Source organism: Microtus pennsylvanicus, chromosome 6 (assembly GCF_037038515.1).
Source record: "Microtus pennsylvanicus isolate mMicPen1 chromosome 6, mMicPen1.hap1, whole genome shotgun sequence".
NCBI classification, from domain to species: domain Eukaryota; kingdom Metazoa; phylum Chordata; class Mammalia; order Rodentia; family Cricetidae; genus Microtus; species Microtus pennsylvanicus.
Window position 1 is genome coordinate 87,129,659 of NC_134584.1, and position 19,052 is coordinate 87,148,710.

The window sequence follows — 19,052 nt, forward strand, 5'->3', positions numbered from 1 at the left end:
CCTACCTCGTCAGCTTGGTGATTTCCTTAGAGAAGATGGAATTGTTGGTCTAGTGGGATCGGCCGTGGGGAGATGGTGGCCATGATTTGGTCTGAGTTGGTTCTTGATCCTCCCTCCTTTGTTGTAAGTAGCGTGCACTCTTCCCAGAGGGCACCATGAGACAGAATGACTGGAAGGCATAGATACGGTCTGGGTAGGTGGTTAGGGATTGATTGCCCTTGTGCCAATTAAAGCGCATGGGTGAGAGCTCTCAGTTAAACCTGTTGATCAGTGGTGTGGGCAGAAGAGCCTGTGCCTCAACCCCTCAGTATCTATGGCATAGCCTGATTTTGGGGCCCTCTTGTATAAAAAGGAGCCGCCATTTGTGTACCAGGTGTAGATGGCCTGAGGCCATGTGCCCACTTGTATGAGAGGAATGGGGAAGTAGTGCTTCTTGGATTTCAGTACAAGAATAAGAAGGAGGGCCGGGCGGTGGTGGCGCACGCCTTTAATCCCAGCACTTGGGAGGCAGAGGCAGGCGGATCTCTGTGAGTTCGAGACCAGCCTGGTCTACAGAGCTAGTTCCAGGACAGACTCCAAAGCCACAGAGAAACCCTGTCTCAAAAAAAAAAAAAAACAAAGAATAAGATGGAGGAAGAGTTCTATCTGGACAGAAACTTCACCTGGCGATGGATGAAGCTAGAGACAGAGACCCACATTGGAGCACTGGACTGAGCTCCTAAGGTCCAAATGAGGAGCAGAAGGAGGGAGAACATGAGCAAGGAAGTCAGGACCGCAAGGGGGGCACCCACCCACTGAGACTGTGGGGCTGATCTAATGGGAGCTCACCAAGGCCAGCTGGTTGATGGAGCATGTGATCAAACCAGACTCCCTTAACGTGGCTGACAAGGAGGACTGACTGAGAAGCCAAGGACAATGGCACTGGGTTTTGATCCTACTGCATGTAATGACTTTGTGGGAGCCTAGTCTGTTTGGATGCTCACCTTCCTAGTCCTGGATGGAGGGGGGAGGACCTTGGACTTCCCTCAGGACAGGGAACCCCGACTGCTCTTTGGACTGGAGAGGGAGAGGAAGGAGGATGGGGGGAGCGGGAGGGAAATGGGTGGAGGGGAGGAGGTGGAAATTTTTAATTAAATAATAAAAATAAATTTAAAAAAAGAATAAGATGGAGAGTAGTCGATGTTTGATTGGGGAAGAAGATTTGAGATATTGAGGGGTGGGCATGATTGGAAAGTATGGCATCTTCTACTAGTGCCCCCCCCCCGGAGAGAGAGAACCTAGAAGGGATGTGGAGTGTGTGCACCTTTATGTGTTAAGAGATGGGGCAGGCTGTGGGAGGAGAAGATGGTGGTGAGTGACCTGAAAGTTAGTTTTTTTGATTCACATATAAGGATCTTGGCAACCACTAAACCATGTTTGCAGGGTGCCCATCCCTGGGTGGCAAGGTCTAATTTTTTTTTGACAGGCATGCACAAAGGAAGGTCCTAGTTAGTGGCCTAGGATAACAAGGGCATATCCCTCTTTGTCTGTTACATAGAGGGAGAAGGGACAGGCTAGGCCTGGGCAGTGTAGTGCCAAGGCCAGGAGGAGGGCCTGTTGGAGCTTCCAAAAGGGCTTGGTAATGGGTGTGAAAAGGGGTTCATGTGAGGGGCCAAGGGCTGCCTCATATAGGGGTCAGGCAAGAAGGGAAAAGGAGGGTCCAGGAGTGTAAAAAGCCCGCTGTTCCTGGGAATGATAAAATCTCTTCGGTAGAGGGGATCAAGATGTACTGGATTAGATGTTTTCTATCCAAGGTAATGGCTTTGTGGGTTGGGGTAATGGTTAGTCCCAAGTAGGTGACCTGAGGAGTGGACAGCTGGACCTTGGAAAGTGAGTCTCTACAGCCCCGGCTAGACAAGAAATTTAGAAGAGGAGAGGTGTCCGTTTGGCTAATTTGTAGGGGCAGACTGGAGAGGAGAAGGTCATCTGTATATTGTTTAAGTTTGTATTTAGAGAGAGACAAAAAGAATAGATCAGAGGCCAGGGCCTGGTCAAAGACGTGTGGGCTGTCTCAAACTCCTGGGGTAGGACAGTCAAGGTGAGTTTGATAGACAGTTGGGTGTCAGGGTCAGTTCAGGTGAAGGCAAAGATGTTTTGTGACTGGGTGTCAAGAGGGAGAGAGAAAAATTCATCCTTGAGGTTCAGGTCTAAGAAACAAGAGGTCTCTGAGGGACAAGTGGAGTGTGTGAGGGTTAGCTACAGACAGGATGGAGAGGGACCACTGTAGAGAAGTTGGTGAGCTGGAGATCTGGAACCAGGCAGAGGGCACCATTGGGCTGATGTGGGGAGATAGGGGATGAAGTAGCTTCTTTCCTAGGAGGCCAGAGATGCTGAGCCTAAGGTCCCTGAGGCTCTGGGTGGAGAATGGGTACTGGACTTGGGTCCCTGTAATTGGCTGATGACGGGGAAATGGTGTTTGTCAACAGAAGGTTCTTGGGTATCCCAGACTTGGGGGTCTACCTAAAAAGCTGGCAAAGGAAGTAGAGTGTGGAAGTGGTGTTGGAACCAGTAGGTTGGGTGGCTAGGAGGAGGAGCAGGGCTGTCGATGAGCTTGAGGTCAGGCAGTTGGAGGGAGCAAAGGAGATAGATCCCCAGTAATGGGACAGGACAGGTTGGCACCGCCAGGGAAGAATGAGTGAGAGGAACGTCCCTGAAAACGCAGTGGAGTGATGGGGTCTGGTGAGGTTTATGAGCCTGTCCTCTGTCCTCTTACCCCAACAATAGGGAAATGAGGAGAGGTGAGTCCCACTGTCAGGACCGAGTAAGTGACCCCAGTGTCCTGATATCATGACTGCCTGGAGCTCCCAGTTGGAGCCGGCAGTGGTCAGGCCCAGGGAGCCCAATCTGATGTCCCCATGCTGCGAGGGACACGGGGCAATCAACAGTCAATGCCCCTCTTGGCGGCACTTTGAACATGGTCGGGGTGACCTGCAGGGTAGGGGGTAGGGTAAGGCTGGGCCCAGTGACCCTCCTCACCACATTTGAAGAAGGGACCCAGTGATCCTTGGACTTTAGAACGTAAGGGAGCCTGGGCAGTCACTGAAGCTGGTTGAACGGCCTTGACTAGCATTTGCTATTTTTGTTTACAGGGCTTTCCTCTCTTCTACGTTACAATGTCAGGATTGGTCACCCTGTACATGCCTGAAAAGGGGATGAGGACTGAGGGAAGAAATAACTAGACAAAAGAACAGAGTTGGGAGGGCTTGAGTCCTGCAACCGCCTCAAGTATTACTCACAATCTTTATATACCCAAATCAAAAGGGGAGGGCAAAAGACTTTCTTACCATAACACAAGGAACAAGCAAGAAGCACGTATAATTACCTCCTTACAACTCAAAAACACCTGTAACCACACCCTGAGTCAAATCTTATTGTCTGGCCTTTGAGGAGCAAAGCATCCAGTAGCTACACCTTTGGCCAAAGATCCTGCTATTTGGCCTTGAGGAGCAAGAATAGGTTTGAACTCTCTGACCTTTAATCAAGATGGAACGGATTCAAATCTGTGGGCTCCCACAGTACACCTTAAAGGCCAGTGTCAAGACTTGGGGTTTTGGTTTTTGTTGTTTTGTTTTTGTTTTTGTGGGTTTTTTTTTTTGTGTGTGTGGGGGGTAATGAGACAGGGTTTCTCTGTGCGGCCCTGGCTGTCCTGGAATTCACTCTGTAGACCAGGCTGACCTCAAACTCAGATCCACCTGCCTCTGCCTCCTGAGTGCTGGGATGAAAGGCATGCGCCACCACCACTGGCCTAAACTTACGTTTTTATGTTTGCCCAGCAAGGACTGCCCAGCTTTATGCATCAACACTTCATTCTGTGCTGTTATTGGACACTCCTCCCTGTACAGGGGAGCATTCTTCTGCACCAGCCGCCTGTCCACGGACATTCAGACCTTCTCTTCCTTTTGGTGCTGCTGTGAACGCCGGTGCATGAGCGTTTTCTTGAAGACTTGTTATTGATTCTCTGGGATATAGACCTGGAGGGGGAATGGCTGGCTCATTGTTTGTTTTTGAGAAAGAGTCTCACATATTCCAGGCTAGCCTTGAACTCATTATGTAGCTGGGGATGACCTTAAACTTCTGAATCTCCTGCAGCCATCTCCTGTGTGCTAGGATTACTTGCTCAGTTTATTCAGTACTGAGGATAGAACCCAGGGCTTCATTTGCCAGCTATAGGTGGAAGATTCTATGTTGCCAGCAGCTCCCAAATCAATACAGAGGCTTAATATTAATTATAAATGCCTGGCCAATAGCACAGGCTCATTATTAGCTAATTTTTACATTTATGTTAACCCATATTTTTATCTATGCTTTGCTATGATACCTTTTCTCATTACAGTATGCCCATCTTGCTTCTCTCTGTGTCTGCTGGCAACTCCATACTCCGCCCTTTTTTCCCCCCAGCATTTTCTTTTTTTTTCTTTCTTTTTTTTTTTGATTTTTCTTTTTTTTTATATTTATTTATTTATTATGTATACAATATTCTGTCTGTATGCCTGAAGGCCGGAAGAGGGCGCCAGACCTCCCTATAGATGGTTGTGAGCCACCATGTGGTTGCTGGGAATTGAACTCAGGACCTTTGGAAGAGCAGGCAATGCTCTTAACCACTGAGCCATCTCTCCAGCCCCCTTTTTTGATTTTTCGAGACAGGGTTTCTCCGTAGCTTTTGGTTCCAGTCAAAAAATCATGCTAGGTGGTGATGGTGCACACCTTTAATCTCAGCACTCAGGAGGCAGAGACAGGTGAATCTCTGTGAGTGTGAGGCCAGACTGATCTACAGACAAAGCAAGTTCCAGGACAGGCTCCAAAGCTACACAGAGAAACCCTTTCTCAAATAAATAAATAAACCAATTACAGGGACATATATTTACAGTGTAAAAGAATATTCCACAGCTGGCAACCACTCTATTAACTGAACCACATCTGAAACCCTCATGTTTATTTTTTGTATCTGAGGCTATCTCTGTGTTTGATGGGAAGGTGCGACTTTAATCATTGTAGAGACATCACATTTGAGAATTCTCACGAGTCTGCTTGGTGTGACCAGAGCTAAGTGGAACTGCATAGCTGTGTAGCTACCTCATCAACCACCACTGTCATTATGAATTCTGTCTGCAGGCTCACCTGACTGATTCCCAAATTGCTAGGCCAAACCAACAGCAACACAACAACACTTATCTATTTATCTAACACTTACAGTGCGTTAGGTAGTCTAATTAGTCTGCAGGTGACTCACAGGTATATGGGAAAGCAGGGTGCGGCGGGGGCAGTCAGGGGGCTCAGGGAGATCACGAGTTCTAGGCCAGCCTAGCTACACAGTGAGCCTTGTTAACGTGAACTCTTCCTAAGACGTGAACACGTACTATCCACCCCAGACTGCGCACCGATGGCAGAGTTCTCTCCCTCTGAAGGAATGTCACGAGGCCCAAGTGTGAGGATGATGATAGATGTTATGCATCAAGTATCAGGTACCACAACAGAGAGATCTTGGGACACGTGAAGCCTCTTTCAAAAAACCATATTACTAAAGCCTATAAATGGGTGTGTGTAGACTCAGTGCACACGTTTGTTTTTATTTGTTATTATTGGTTTTTTGAGATGGGGTTTCTTTGTGTAGCCTTGGCTGTTTAGTACTAGCTCTGTAGACCAGGATGGTTTCAAACTCACGTAGATCAGCCTGCCTCTGCATCCCAAGTGCTGGATTAAAGGCGTGCGCCACCATGCCTGGCTAGGTGCCATTTTCTATAGTGGATCTGATGTTCCCTGTGGATACCAAGCAAGGACGGTGCTTGTGTGACCGTATAAGTGACACTCCATTTCCCTGTCCTGACTCCCGTGGCACCAGAATGGAGGATGAGAATTGCAGGCTCTTTACCGTGGGGGCTGGGCCCAGTCAGGGTTGGGGTCTCTTGAATGGCTCACTGGCTGTGCTTCCATCTCATGGCCCTATCCCACCCAGAGGACCCACACTGCAGGGTTTATAGCATTCCTGTCAGCTCCATAGAGTTTCCAGTGAAGGTCTTCAGTCTCCAAGCTTGGACTGATTTGAAGGGCTCCCTCTTGCTAAATGGCTCAGACCCCAACACAACTCAGGCAATTCAAAGTCAAGATAATTTGTGGCCCCAACCCCCCAGCCCTTCTGCTCAAGGAGGGATAGAGCTATGGCTGTTCTGGGCCCCCTACCTGATAGCAGCTTAAAACATCTGGTTTGTCTGATAATGCTCGAAAGAGAGCTGGTGCCAAGTCCCGCCATTAGCACCACCGTTGGTGCTGTTTGTTGGGGAGGATAGAGGGGTACAGTAACCCAGTTGGAGGTCAAAGGGTCCCAAAGTCCTTTCCCAAGAAATCTATCCTTCCTGGTCTACCCCTTCTCCAAGGAAACTTGTGCCCAGACCCGGGAGGCCTCTCATTTCTCTGGGGGAGGTGAGGAGGGTAAGTGGGAATCAGGCCCTTACCTGAACCCCAAAACTTTGGAGCCCCAATCCCTTGACTTCTGACTTAGTTTACATACAGAATTGGTTTTCAGGGACCCGTTCCCAAGCAGGCCAAGGTGAGGTCTCTGTTCCCTTGAAAGTAACACACATATCGCTACTACCCCTCTGCCTTGCCTGTGTCTTATCAGGGAAGACAGCCAATCAGACGAGGACAGAAAGGAGCCCTCCAAGGAGCCCTCCAAACCTCACAGCTCATGAGGTAGAAGAGGGAGACGTAGGCCTGAGGCCCAGGGTGGACATCAGCCAGTCATGGCCGCAGCTGAGACTGCCTTGTCCTCCATCAGTACACTGGCCACGCTGGGCCAGTTCCTGGACACCCAAGAGGACTTCCTCAAGGTGGGGCCAGTGGGGGGGCAGGTGGTCTTGCTGTGACCTAGGGCATAGCACTTGGGGGTCGGACTTCTATCTTACTTTAGTATCTTTCTCTGTTCAGGGTTTTTTCTTGGGGGGGGGGGTGAGCCTGGCTTGGGGTACTGTTCTAAGAATCTGAGAGCAAGGTGAGGCCTGTTTCTGTAACAGGAAGCTGAGTTCTGAGCTCACCACCTTAAGAGGCTAGCCTCAGACAAAGTCCCAGATAAAGGTTTCCTGGGATTCCCAGGCTTTGAGATGTAACCCTTGTTGGAAGATGTGAAAAGGCAGGGAAGGGCTTGGGGAAAGAGTCAAGTCTGCCCCTTAGCCTCCCATTTTTGAACTCTGCGACCCCTTCCCCCATCCTGAATGCTGTTCTCAGTAAGTGTCTTATCTGTCTCTAGCCAGACCTAATGGACTTGTCTAGAGCTGAGAGGGGGTTAGGGGAACAGTGTGGGGGAAGCGATAGGCACGCAAACCCCCTCGACCAACCTGCCCCAACGGTGCTTCCAGCCGGGACTGCATCAGGGCCAGGTACTGGGTGCCCACCATTCAAGCAGTGCGCTCCCTCCCGCAGTGGTGGCGCCCCGACGAGACACAGGATCTGGGCCCGGGTCCCCCGGATCTCACGGGACCATCCCTTCACGTGAGTCTGAAATCGCAGCCCCCTCCCGGAGAGGACGAGGACGATGAGAGGGACGTGACCTGTGCCTGGGATCCGGATCTTTTCCTTACTAACTTCCCAGGTCCCGAGCCGCCAGGCACTCCCCGGACCTGTGCTCTGGTGCCCAGCGGGGCTCCGGTGGCACAGTACGCGCCGCCCGAGGCTCTGGGCGCCTATGCAGGTGGCCCAGGGTTGGTGGCCGGGTCTTTGGGCTCCGAGGAGCACACAGGCTGGGCGCACTCCGCCCCACGAGCCCCAGCCCCTGAGCCCTTCGTGGCCCCTGACCTGGCCCCGGGATCTGTGCCCAAGGCGCAGCCTGCATTCTCCGATTCGCGAGCGGGCTCGGCAGGCAGTTTCTTCCCGCGGGCCGGGCTCGGGGTGCCCACGGCTCCCAGCGCCCCCTACGGGCTGCTGTCAGGGTACCCTGCGCTGTACCCCGCTCCACAGTACCAAGGGCATTTTCAGCTCTTTCGCGGGCTCACGGCGCCTTCTGCCGGCCCCGCCGCGCCCCCTTCCTTCCTGAATTGTCTGGGGCCCGGTGCGGTGGGCACAGAACTCGGGGCCACCGCGCTCGCGGGAGACGCAGGCTTGACCCCGGGAGCCGCGCCGCCCAAGCGCAGCCGGCGAGCTTTGGCACGAAAGAGGCAAGCGGCACACACCTGCGGGCACCAGGGCTGCGGAAAGAGCTACACCAAAAGCTCGCACCTGAAGGCGCACCTGCGCACGCACACAGGTAAGGGCGGGGCCGAGCGGTGGGGGCGGAGCCGGGATCCGGAAGCGGAGCGAAGGGTGGGGCCAGAGGGTGGGTAGAGGCGTGGCTAAAGGCGACCCCAGAGCTAGAGGCCTGAAGTGGGATCCTGAGACTCTTGGCTAAAGTCTATAGGGGCGCCGGGCGGTGGTGGCGCACGCCTTTAATCCCAGCACTCGGGAGGCAGAGGCAGGCGGATCTCTGTGAGTTCGAGATCAGCCTGGTCTACAGAGCTAGTTCCAGGACAGGCTCCAAAACCACAGAGAAACCCTGTCTCGAAAAAGCAAAACAAAACAAGAAAAGAATAAAAAAAAAGTGTCTATTATAGCGAATTCCAGAAGCCAGGGGTTCATAGTGAAATCCTATCTCAAAAATAAATAAATAAATAGACAGATAAGTAAATGGGTGTAAACAGAGGACCTGGGGAACATTTTGGTGACTTTAGGGTTAGAAGCTGATGTGTAAGACCTGCTTTAGAGATGGACGGAGGAGCAGAATGCAGGATGAGAGTAGCAAGAGGGAAGGAACTGAACTAGAGGGGCGACCCGGGGGAGGGTACAAGCTTGGAATACCAGAACTCAGGGTATGGCCGATATTCATGTGCACGCTCCTGTCGGAAGCGTCTGGGATCCGGACATGAGGCGGGCTGGAAAAAGAGAAGGAAATGAATAGGATAGGAAGAGAAACCAGGTCATACCAGGAGTGTAAGACAGCTGTGGGCCTCCCGAGCATGGCAGGCCCATGTGCCAGGTGTATATGGGAAGAGGGGAATCACTGGAGACAGGGCCTTGACTGGACATCAGCGGGAGGCTCTGCCAGTGCGTGAGATAGCTGGAACACTGAGAACAAAGAACGAAGGTGCAGCCACATAAAGTCTCAGGCAGGGGACTAAAAGGAAGTGGGATAGATGACTGGAAAAGAGAAAACCCCAGGATCGCAGCTGCAGATTCAGGAAAGGGCCAGGCTCATAGAGGGCAGCTGTGCGCCCTTCTTTAAACTGTGCGGGCTAGATGAATAAACCTAAGACCCGACTCCACCTCATAAAATATGCAAATCAGAGCTGGATGTTTGGACCTTGGTACTCACAACTCCCCATCCTTCAGGAGAGAAGCCTTATGCCTGCTCTTGGGATGGCTGCGGCTGGAGGTTCGCTCGCTCTGACGAACTGACACGCCACTACCGGAAGCACACTGGCCAGCGACCCTTCTGCTGTGGACTCTGCCCACGTGCCTTTTCGCGCTCCGACCACTTAGCTTTGCATATGAAGCGTCACCTCTGAGCTCCAGTCCTGCACAGACCCAAGAGTGGATCCAAGGATGGTCTTCCAAAGGATGGGCCAATATTGGACTTATAGCCCTGCAGACCTACCCAGATCAAGAACTGACCCATAGACAATGCAAAGGAGCCTTCAACAGAATCCTCACACGTCCCCGGGGAGCCACACAGAACCATCTGATGGCCCCACAGACCCAGCAAGACAGATCACCAATAAATAAACTCAGATGGACACTTACCAGTGCAGGAGTGACCCTGAGTCTTGTGGAGTGGGGTGAGAGTTCCCAGAGTCTAGAAGGGGCCTTCACACGGTCTTTCAGCTGTGATTGTCGTTGGTATTATTAAATTCTCCTGTATAAAACCGGTGTCAGCCTCAGTGTAACATGGGCCTGGAAAATAGGAGCATTGAGCTCCCAGCAGGTGAGAGACTTCTGTACACACACCTCCTACATCGTCTAAAACACATTCGCTTCTGATGAACCCCCCCCCCCAGCAGTGCAATCTTCATAGCCCTTCTCCATCAAGATCACCTGTTGTCAACCCAGGGACATGGACAACTGTCATCTGCCTCCTCCCCACCTCCCTTTTTTTCTTAAGATATGATCTTACTATGTAGCCCTAGTTGGCCTGAAACTCTGCAGACCAAGTTGGCATCAAACTCATAGAGATCATCCTATCATCCTGTCTCTGCCTCCTGAGTGCTCTGTCTTTCTGTCTGTCTCTCTTTCTGACACAGGGTTTCTCTGGGTAACTCTGGCTGGAACTCACTCTGAAGACCAGGCTGACCTTGAACTCAGAGATCTTGTTGTTTACTCACTTTGTTTTGTCTTCAGGTCTCAAAAATAAAAACAAAAGCAAAAAAGCTGGACACAGAGGTACATGCCTTTAAACCCAGTACTTGGGAGGCAGAGCTGGGTGAATCTCTGAGTTGGAGGCCAGTCTGGTCTACAGAGTGAGTTCTAGGACAACCAGGGCTACATAATATAGAGACTCTGTATTTAAAAAAAGGCGGGGGAAAGGGGGAGAAGCATGGTGCTGCAGGCCTTTAGGCCGAGCATTCAGGAGGCAGGTGGGTTTCTTCAGCTGTAGTGAGTTCCAGACCAGCCAGGACTATGGTGCTACAGGCTATGGCAGAGTGCTCAACAGTCCCTGTATTCCTGCCTCACCACAACCCAAAGTGACTCCTGGTCAGTGTCACAAGGAGGGCCAGAAAACTTGCAGAACAGAGAGAGGATGCAGAAGGCAATGCACTAAACCGGGTATGGTGGCATACACCTTCAATCCCAATACTCGGGAGGTAGAGGCAGGCGGATCTTTGTGAGTTCGAGGCCATCCTGGTCTACAGAGTGGCCAGGCAGGACAGCCAGAGCCACACAGAGAAACCCTGTCTTGACCCTGTCTCAAGTAAACCAAACAAACAAAGCAAGCAAAGTGTCTAAGTAAGCAAGGGTGAGCCAGCTGGGTGTGGTGACTCATTCACACTGGGAATCTCAGCACTCGTGATGGTGAGACAGGGAGGTTGTAAGTTAGAAGTTACCCTTGGCTACAGAGTGAAAGGGGCAAGGGTGGAGAGACGCCTCGGTGCTCGCAAGCACCTACTGCTCTTCTAGGGGCACTGAATTTATACCCAGCACCCAAAGAGTGCTTATGACTACATGTAAGTCCAGCTCCAGAGGTCTAACACCTCTGGACATCTGCCCACCCTGAACATGGTATGCAAAACTCACGAGGGCACGAGCAGATGCACATAGCTGATATTTAAGAACTTGGAAGAATGGCTCATATTTATAACCTCAGCCCTCACTCAGGAGGCTGAGCAAGGGTTGAGAGTTCCAGGCCAGCCTGAGTTTACAATGAGACCCTGTCTCAAAAAAATAATAACCAATAAGAAGACTCAGCCTGTAAAGGTTTCTGCTGTCAAGCTCGATTCCCCAAGCCCCATACGGTGGAAGGGGAAACTCCCACAAATTGTCCTGGCTTCCACATATATACAATGTGGTTGAGCGACTCTGTGATTTGAGCTCTTGGGTGGTAGAAGCAGGAAGATCAGGAATGCAAGGGTCAACCACGGTGTTAAGAGGTCAGAGAAGGAACCAGAAAACTGTCAGGAAAAAAAAACCAGGGTATTTGGTGCATACTTTTAAAACAGTTTTTCAGAGGCAGATCTCTGTGAGCTCCAGGTCAGCCAGGGCTACATAGTGAAAGCCTGTCTCAAACAAACCATAAATAAAAATTCATAAATAAAAATTAAAACCATAAAAAAAAAGAGAAAGGGAAAAAAAATTGGGTCTGCTTAGGCACCCAAATGATACACAGACATACATACATGCTGGCAAAAAATACCTTCTCCAAAATGTGCCTGCGTTATAGAGCGGTAATGGGGTAAAAAAAAAATCAGAAATTGGAGAGCCTTAGAAGAATCACGTGACAGACAATGCCTAAGAGCGGGGTGTGTCCAAGGGTGGCGCCTACCCCGGGCAGAGTCGCCAGAAACTAGAGGGCGGGGTGGGGCCTGGAGGGGGCGGGGTCCGTGGGAGGGACCTCGCCAGAGGAAGCCCTGCCTCGGTGCTCGGGGCCTTGCGGGCGTCGCCTTCACCCTTGCGAAACCCCCACCCAGATCTCAGAGGGCTTTAGGGGGAAGTGAGTCTGGACCCCGTGACCCGGCGGTCCTGGGTCTTTCCACAGATTCCGCAGCTGCCGCCTCATGGCAGCGCCGAGCTCGCTGCTGCTGGCCGCTCTGTTGTGGGTCCCTGCCGAAGCCCTGAGCTGCTATGGAGACTCCGGGCAGCCTGTGGACTGGTGAGCAAGGAGCTGCCTGCCCGACTGTCCCCTCAGGCTGCGTGGGCACCGGCGCAGGCACTGGGATTGAAGCGCTTTTTGGCGAAACCTCAGATCCCTTCATTCCCCCGCCTGTCTTCCCTGCCCTCCAGGTTCGTGGTATACAAGCTGCCAGCGGACAGCGGGTCTGGGGATAGTTCATGGAAGGGTTTGAAGTACAAATACATGGATCAGAGTTCCGATGGTTGGCGCGACGGTGTGGGGTACATCAACAACTCGGAGGGAGCCGTGGGCCGCAGCCTGCTGCCGTTGTACCGAGGCAACTCCAGCCAGGTGATCGAGTGCTGTGGGAACCGGGGCTGGATTACTGTGGCGGGTCCCACGGGGAAGGGGGGATAGTTACATGGTCTCTCTGCATTCTTCCAGCTGGCCTTCCTACTCTACAACGACCAGCCTCCTAATCCCAGCTCAGCTCCGGACTCTTCCAGCCGTGGCCATACAAAGGGTGAGGCTTGGACTGGTGGTCCTGGAGCCGCTCTGAATTTCTTGTAAATTTACCCAAACTAATCTGTGACCTACATAAAGGGTGGGTAGGGGGGGATCTGCCCCATCCAACCGTTGACCGGAGTTTCCTGTCTGTTCCTAAGACTCCAGCCCTCTGAGACCATGTACCTGGTTGCAGATGAGCTGGCTCGAGGGGCCTACTTCCAGCAGCTTCTCTGACCTCCTTCTTGTGCTTTAGGTGTTGTGCTCCTGGACCAAGAAGGGGGCTTCTGGATGATCCACAGTGTGCCGCGCTTCCCACCCCCTGTGTCCTCTGGTGCCTACAGCTGGCCTCCTAATGCTCAAACCTATGGCCAGACCCTACTCTGCGTGTCCTTCCCCTTCTCCCAGTTTCTCGAGATTGGTGAGTGGAATCGTTGAGGTGTGGTAATTCTCAAACTACTTGGTGTACTCACGTTTTTTTTCCCATGGCCTTGTCTTCCAGGCCGGCAGCTAACCTATACCTATCCCCTGGTCTATGACCACAAGCTGGAAGGCATCTTTGCCGAGAAATTACCTGACCTACAGAAGGTGATCAAGGGTTACCACGTCCTCCATGAGCCCTGGAACAATAGTGCGACACTCACGTCCCAAGCTGGGGCCACCTTCCAGAGCTTTGCCAAGGCTGGGAAATTTGGAGATGGTGAGTCCTGGTGTTGAGGGGTAAAGAGCACTTTCTTTGACAGCCGCAAGCCTGAGGGCAGGGCACATTTAGAGCCAGTGTCTCTGCGAGTCATATTACAGTAGCAGCCTGAGTGGTAAACATTCAACAGGCCAGCTGGGCAGACGGCACATATCTGTAATCCCAGCGCCATGGCGGCGGAGATAGGAGCTCGAGATCGGCCAGCAGACCTAGGTTCAAGTGTTGGTTCTGGATGTGCGGTTTATGATATGACCTGAGCCTGTTTGCTCATCTGAAAATTTAGAATATTGATGCTTTCCCTAAGAGGGTTGTGAAATAGCGTAGGTCCTTTGGTAAGGACTGCCTTGTTCTTGTTCTTGTTTTTGTTTTGGAGATAGGGTCTCAATTGTATATCCCTGACTAGTCTGGAACGCACAGAGACCCACCTGCCTCTGCCTCCTGAGGGCTGATTTTAAAGGTTTGGGCCACCATGCCCAGCCTATCCTTTTGTTTTTGAGGTAAGGTCTCACCGTACATTGCAGGCTAGACCACCTGAGATTCTCTTGTTCCAATTTTCAGAGCGTTAGGATTGCAGATGTGACCTGGCTTGTTGGTAAGGGCTATTTAGGTTCATGTCACTCCAGAATTAGGCAGTTGAGCTCCTCGAAAGATGCTGGCCTAAGGACTCTAACAGCGGCCCTCCCCCTTCCTTTGCCTGCAGACCTGTACTCTGGCTGGTTGGCAGCAGCCCTCAACAGCGACCTACAGGTCCAATTCTGGCCAAATTCTCGAGGCACCCTGCTTTCCAACTGCTCTGGGACGCACCAGATTCTTGACGTGGATCAGACGGGCTTCTCTGGCCCATCTGGACCAACCTTCAGTGCCACAGAAGATCACTCCAAATGGTGTGTGGCCCCTCAAGGGCCTTGGGCCTGTGTGGGTGACATGAACAGGAACAACGGGGAGATGCACCGAGGTGGGGGCACACTGTGTACCCAACTGCCTTCCTTTTGGAAGGCCTTCCAGTCCCTGGTGAAGGCCTGCAAGCCCTGTGAAGAGAACAGCTGACCAAGAGCCCAACGGAGCAAAGACTAAAAGAGTCAGGGACTAGCTGGGCATGGTGGCGCTCACCTTTAATCTCAGCACTGAGAAGGTAGAGACCTGAGTTCGAGGTCAGCCTGGTCTACAAAGTGAGTTCCAGGACATCCAGGGCTACACAGAGAGAGTGTGTCTTGAAACCCCCACCCCCCAAAAAAGGGACTAGTTTGGACTTGAATTTGTTTGGGGGGTTGGTTTTGATGGGTTGAACCCTGGAGCCTGCCACACGGTACATATGCACCGTACTGCTGAACTCCACCCTCTGCCCTATGAGTCTGAGTACCAGTCCAGCCTCTTCCTAACTGGAGAAACTAGTTTGGACTTGAATTTATTTGGGGGTTGTTTTTTTAGCTTGCCACATGCTACACAATCACCGTACTGCTGAACTCCACTATGAGTCTGAATACCAGTCCAGCCTCTTCCTAACTGGATACTTGATAGTGCCTTAACCTCTTTGACTGTCTACTAATCTGTAATATGGGCATTACAACACATTCTCTAGACGCTGTAATTAAAGGAATTCTGTACATGAGGCTGTTACCTTTCTCTTCAGACGGACCCTAGGACACAGTGGTGGGACCACCACTTCCTAGGTCTGCCCCAAGCTGTTTTCATGTGAGGAACTGGCAGTGGATGGGACTCAGGAAGGCTCAGCCGACAACTACCTTCCCACTTCTACCAAGCACAGGAGCCACTCCTTGTCCCGAGAGGAAAGTGAACCCCAGAAAGCTCAGGCAGCATGGGCACTTTATTTATATGTGTACATATGTATACAAGCATCTGTACAGCACAAGGCCAAAGGCCTGCTCCGCTATGGGCCTAGAGGTGCGGGGCTGGGTGCCCCAGTTTTGGTCAGGCCTGCGGAAGTCACGGCTTCGGCAGGACACCGGGAGTTCAACCCTGTTTCAGGCTTGGCGCCTGGGACCACAAGAGAAGCAGGTGGGACTGGAGGAACTGCACTGCGGGACACATTCTTTGTTGGGACTAGGGCTGGAGTCTGGGGGTCGGGAGAGAGCTTAGGGGAAGCGGGCTTGGAGCGAGGTCCGCTTAGTGTGGTCCGCTCTTCCACCTCCTCGAGCACCCAGCGCTCCCGGCCCCTTGGCGCTTCAGGCACTAGAGGCACCTGGGCTACAGGTTCTTTCAATCCCTTGGAGTCTGTGCCCAGAGGCTGAGCTGCCTGGGTCTTGACCCCTGGCCGGGCAGGCTCTACAACAATGGGCACCGGGGGTGGGCCTGCCTCGCCAGAGCTACAGCGCCGGCCTGTCTCATGTTCCTGCACCGGGCTTAGCGCCGCCTTGGCCAAGGCCCTTGCCACCCCACCTGGGCCATCCTCAGTCTGCACGCTCTGGTGCCTCGTGCAGCCCGAGTCACGCTCCAGGGTCCGGCTCCCGGGGGTTGTCGCGCGAGGCGGGGTGCAAGCCTCTGCACCTCCCGGGGACTCCTCTTTGCTTGACGCCATCGGCCTCGGGGCACCTTCCGGTAGCAACGGGTCCGTGCCCAAACTCAGGGGCGATTCCTGGCGGCCCAGGCGTCGCACGGCGACCTGCCGGGTCGTTCCAGGACCCTCGATGGGAGGCGTCTCACCATCGGACTCGGCGAGGCTATGTAGAGCCAGCTCACCGTGGAAGTCCTTGCGGAAATCCGGGTGACCCACTTCGAGGCTGTGTTTGCGCAGTGCGCCTTTCTTGTCTGAGCCCAGCGAAGCCCCCAGCTTCTCCGCTGACTGCACCCGCTTGAGCAGCGGCGAGCGCGGCGGCTCTGCACTCTTGGGGCGCGGGCGCACAACAGGCGGTGAGGAGTGCAATTTGGCGGGGAAGCTCTGCGTGGTGTGCGAGCTGCCCACCGTGTGGCCTGGCAGCGGCGGCGGCGACGCCTGCGTCGGGGATGGCGTGTGCGCCAGTGGTGACAGCGGGATGTTGCCGGCCGATTTACAGCGTGCAGAGCGGTACTGACGGTGTAGCTTCGGTGAAAGCCCGTGCAGGGTGCTGGGCCGGATGTGGTGCGACGCCGATGACGCGGGGGAGTTAGGCGTGCTGGAAGCTGGGGAGCTACTCTGTGATGAGGCGCCTGCAGGCCAGAGAAGGTGCAAGCCGGCTGAGCACTGCAGTGCCCCGTCCCCTACCCCGCGCAGGCGCAGAACCTACCTAGGTAAGCGGAGTCAGGCGTGGAGCGATAGCTGTGCGTGGGCGAGCGTGCTGGTAGTCCGTGCGTGGGCGAACCGGGAAGACTATCGCTGGACGACAAGGACCGGTTCAGTGAGGACAGCGATCGGCTAGTGTGCAGCAGGTTTGACTGTTTTGTGATCTTCCGGAAGAGGGAGCTGCGCTTCTTGCTGGGGGATAAATACCAAAGGGTCAGCTCTCCTTAACTCTGGAACTCTGGGTTTTCCCGCTTCTGGATTGCAGCCCAGTAACTGCCTACCCCTTCCTAGCTCTCCCCTTTCCCTACATCCCATCTATCGAAGCAGAACTCTTGGCTCGATCCTGGTTGGTCATGGCTACTCTTTTCTGGCCACTTAACAATCCAAGCCAGAAATCCCTTCCAAACAAACTCGGCCTCTTCTTGGCCCGCCCACATATTTTAGTCACGCCCCTTCGCACTCAACTCTCTTACCCGATTGGTTTGCTTCCTTCACTGAAATCCTCACTTAGGTCCTGACTAAACTTGCTAATCAAAACTGCTCCCCCCACCTCTTTCTTAGACAGGGTCACTATATAGTTCTGACTGTCTTGAAACTATGCAGACTAGGCTGGCTTCCAAATCACAGAGATCTGCCTGCCTGTTGCGCACTGGGATTAAAGGTGTGTGCCACTACGGCCAGCTGTCAAAACTGTTCTCTTTGTAGCTGGAGAGATGACTCAGCAGTTAAGAACAGTGGCTGTTTTTCCAGAGGACCAGGGTCGGAATCCCAGCACCCACATAGCATCTGACAACCACCTGGAACTCTCGTTCCAGAGAATCTGGCGCCCTCTTCTGGTCTCCTTAGGCACCAGGGACACACGTGATACACATCAACAGATGCAAGGAAACAAAATCTAAAACAAAGCAAAACTGTTCTCTTGGGGCTGGAGCGATGGCTCAGTGGCTAAGAGGGTATATTGCCCTTGCAGAGAACCTGGGCGCCTCTGTTGGACAGCTAGCTCAGAATGCCTGTCACCCCAGCTTCCAGGGGAATCCGACCCATGCCCTGCCTTGGCCTCCACAGGCCAAAACATACTCACTCATATTCATATACACTCATATTCACAGACACACACTATGCATAATTAAAATAAATCCTTTTAAAATTTAAATAAACAGGGGCTGGAGAGATGGCTCAGCGGTCAAGAGCATTGCCTGCTCTTCCAAAGGTCCTGAGTTCGGTTCCCAGCAACCACATGGTGGCTTACAACCTGGTCCCTCTTCTGGCCTGCAGGCATCCACGCAGAGAGAACATTGTATACATAATAAATAAATATTTTTTTTAAAATTTAAATAAACAAACTTTTCTCTTGGATCTGGGGAGGTGACTCTGTGGAATGAAGACCTGGGTTCAATCCACAGGGCAAGCACATGTGTGTGCACACACACACACACACACACACACCAGAACTCCTGGTCCCACCCTTTCTCTTAACCCTTCCGATGTATAAGAGAAGAACTTACAGCCATGCCCCATAATATAACCACATTTGCAAATCCCACACCGTATTAGTCCTACATGACTATCTGGCCTAGTGACCTCCCAGGTGAGCTGATTTTCACGGGAGGAAATCCTGGAAGTGAGGAAGTAAAGATGCATTTGTCGTGACACTTCCATCACTGAATAATGCTTGATTGTGTTTCCTTTCTTTCCTTCCCATCCTACATAGGCTCAAGCTGGCCTTTAACATCCAGAGGTCCTCTTGCCTCAGCCTCCCGAGAGCTGGAATTACAGGGGCGCCCCCAGCCAGATGGTCTGCTTAACTGTGTTCCAGGTGGCTCGGTCTTGTTGCTGTTGTTGCTGTTTTGGGTTTTGTTTGTTTGTTTTTGTTTTTCAAAACAGGCTTTCTCTGTGTAACAGTTCTAGCTATCCTGGAACCAGGGTTTGTGTTTTGTTTTGGAGACAGCATCTCTCTACATATGTCCTGAACAAGACCAGGCTAGCCTTGAACTCAGAGATCAGCCTGTCTCTGCCACCACACTGTCTTTGAACCTTGGGAATTGGGGACTGCTGGAATTAAAGGCCTGTACCACCTTGCCCAGCCAGTAGTAATCTTTTGTCTCAACCCCTCTCAAATCCTGTTGAATCAGGTCTAACCTGATCAAGGGCTAATCCACAATGCTTTTATTTTAAATAGTTTCCTTCCCGGGCTCCCCCCTACTTTCCCAGCCTGGGTTTGATTGGCAGTCTTCCCTTCCCTTCCTACCCACCGCACTTTCCCTTCTGTTCCTAGCATCTCCCGCACCACCCATTGTTAGCAGAATAAA

The 19,052-nt window shown here is 52.4% G+C and overlaps 3 protein-coding genes across 5 annotated transcripts in view; 2 read left to right on the forward strand and 1 right to left on the reverse strand.

The window, feature by feature from the left end:
• The first annotated feature begins 6,724 nt into the window (after nucleotides 1–6,724).
• Klf1 (KLF transcription factor 1) lies at nucleotides 6,725–9,917 on the forward strand. The gene is made up of 3 exons (XM_075977898.1): nucleotides 6,725–6,863; nucleotides 7,453–8,272; nucleotides 9,391–9,917. Exons 1-3 carry the CDS (start codon nucleotides 6,777–6,779, stop codon nucleotides 9,564–9,566), a joined length of 1,083 nt encoding a protein of 360 aa, XP_075834013.1. The 5' UTR covers nucleotides 6,725–6,776; the 3' UTR covers nucleotides 9,567–9,917.
• A 2,192-nt stretch (nucleotides 9,918–12,109) lies between these two features.
• On the forward strand, nucleotides 12,110–15,135 carry Dnase2 (deoxyribonuclease 2, lysosomal). The gene is made up of 6 exons (XM_075976730.1): nucleotides 12,110–12,361; nucleotides 12,493–12,673; nucleotides 12,767–12,845; nucleotides 13,083–13,247; nucleotides 13,329–13,526; nucleotides 14,227–15,135. Exons 1-6 carry the CDS (start codon nucleotides 12,267–12,269, stop codon nucleotides 14,571–14,573), a joined length of 1,065 nt encoding a protein of 354 aa, XP_075832845.1. The 5' UTR covers nucleotides 12,110–12,266; the 3' UTR covers nucleotides 14,574–15,135.
• A 198-nt stretch (nucleotides 15,136–15,333) lies between these two features.
• Nucleotides 15,334–19,052, reverse strand: part of Mast1 (microtubule associated serine/threonine kinase 1) — a 37,915-nt gene continuing 34,196 nt past the window's right edge. For all 3 annotated transcript variants that reach the window (XM_075976728.1, XM_075976729.1, XM_075976727.1), the window contains 2 exons: nucleotides 16,748–16,935; nucleotides 15,334–16,670 (listed from right to left, as the gene is read on the reverse strand). In XM_075976728.1, the coding sequence (XP_075832843.1) occupies nucleotides 15,415–16,670; nucleotides 16,748–16,935 (1,444 nt within the window). In that variant the 3' untranslated portion in view covers nucleotides 15,334–15,414. The remainder of the gene's footprint in view (nucleotides 16,671–16,747; nucleotides 16,936–19,052) is intronic.

Bases quoted from the DNA above. Each gene is read 5' to 3' on its own strand.
- Klf1 (XM_075977898.1), top strand. From the start codon at position 6,777: ATGGCCGCAGCTGAGACTGCCTTGTCCTCCATCAGTACACTGGCCACG. The intron at 6,864-7,452 runs GTGGGGCCAGTG...TCCCTCCCGCAG, and splicing joins CCCAAGAGGACTTCCTCAAG to TGGTGGCGCCCCGACGAGAC. The intron at 8,273-9,390 runs GTAAGGGCGGGG...CCCATCCTTCAG, and splicing joins GCACCTGCGCACGCACACAG to GAGAGAAGCCTTATGCCTGC.
- Dnase2 (XM_075976730.1), top strand. From the start codon at position 12,267: ATGGCAGCGCCGAGCTCGCTGCTGCTGGCCGCTCTGTTGTGGGTCCCT. The intron at 12,362-12,492 runs GTGAGCAAGGAG...CCTGCCCTCCAG, and splicing joins TCCGGGCAGCCTGTGGACTG to GTTCGTGGTATACAAGCTGC. The intron at 13,527-14,226 runs GTGAGTCCTGGT...CTTTGCCTGCAG, and splicing joins GGCTGGGAAATTTGGAGATG to ACCTGTACTCTGGCTGGTTG.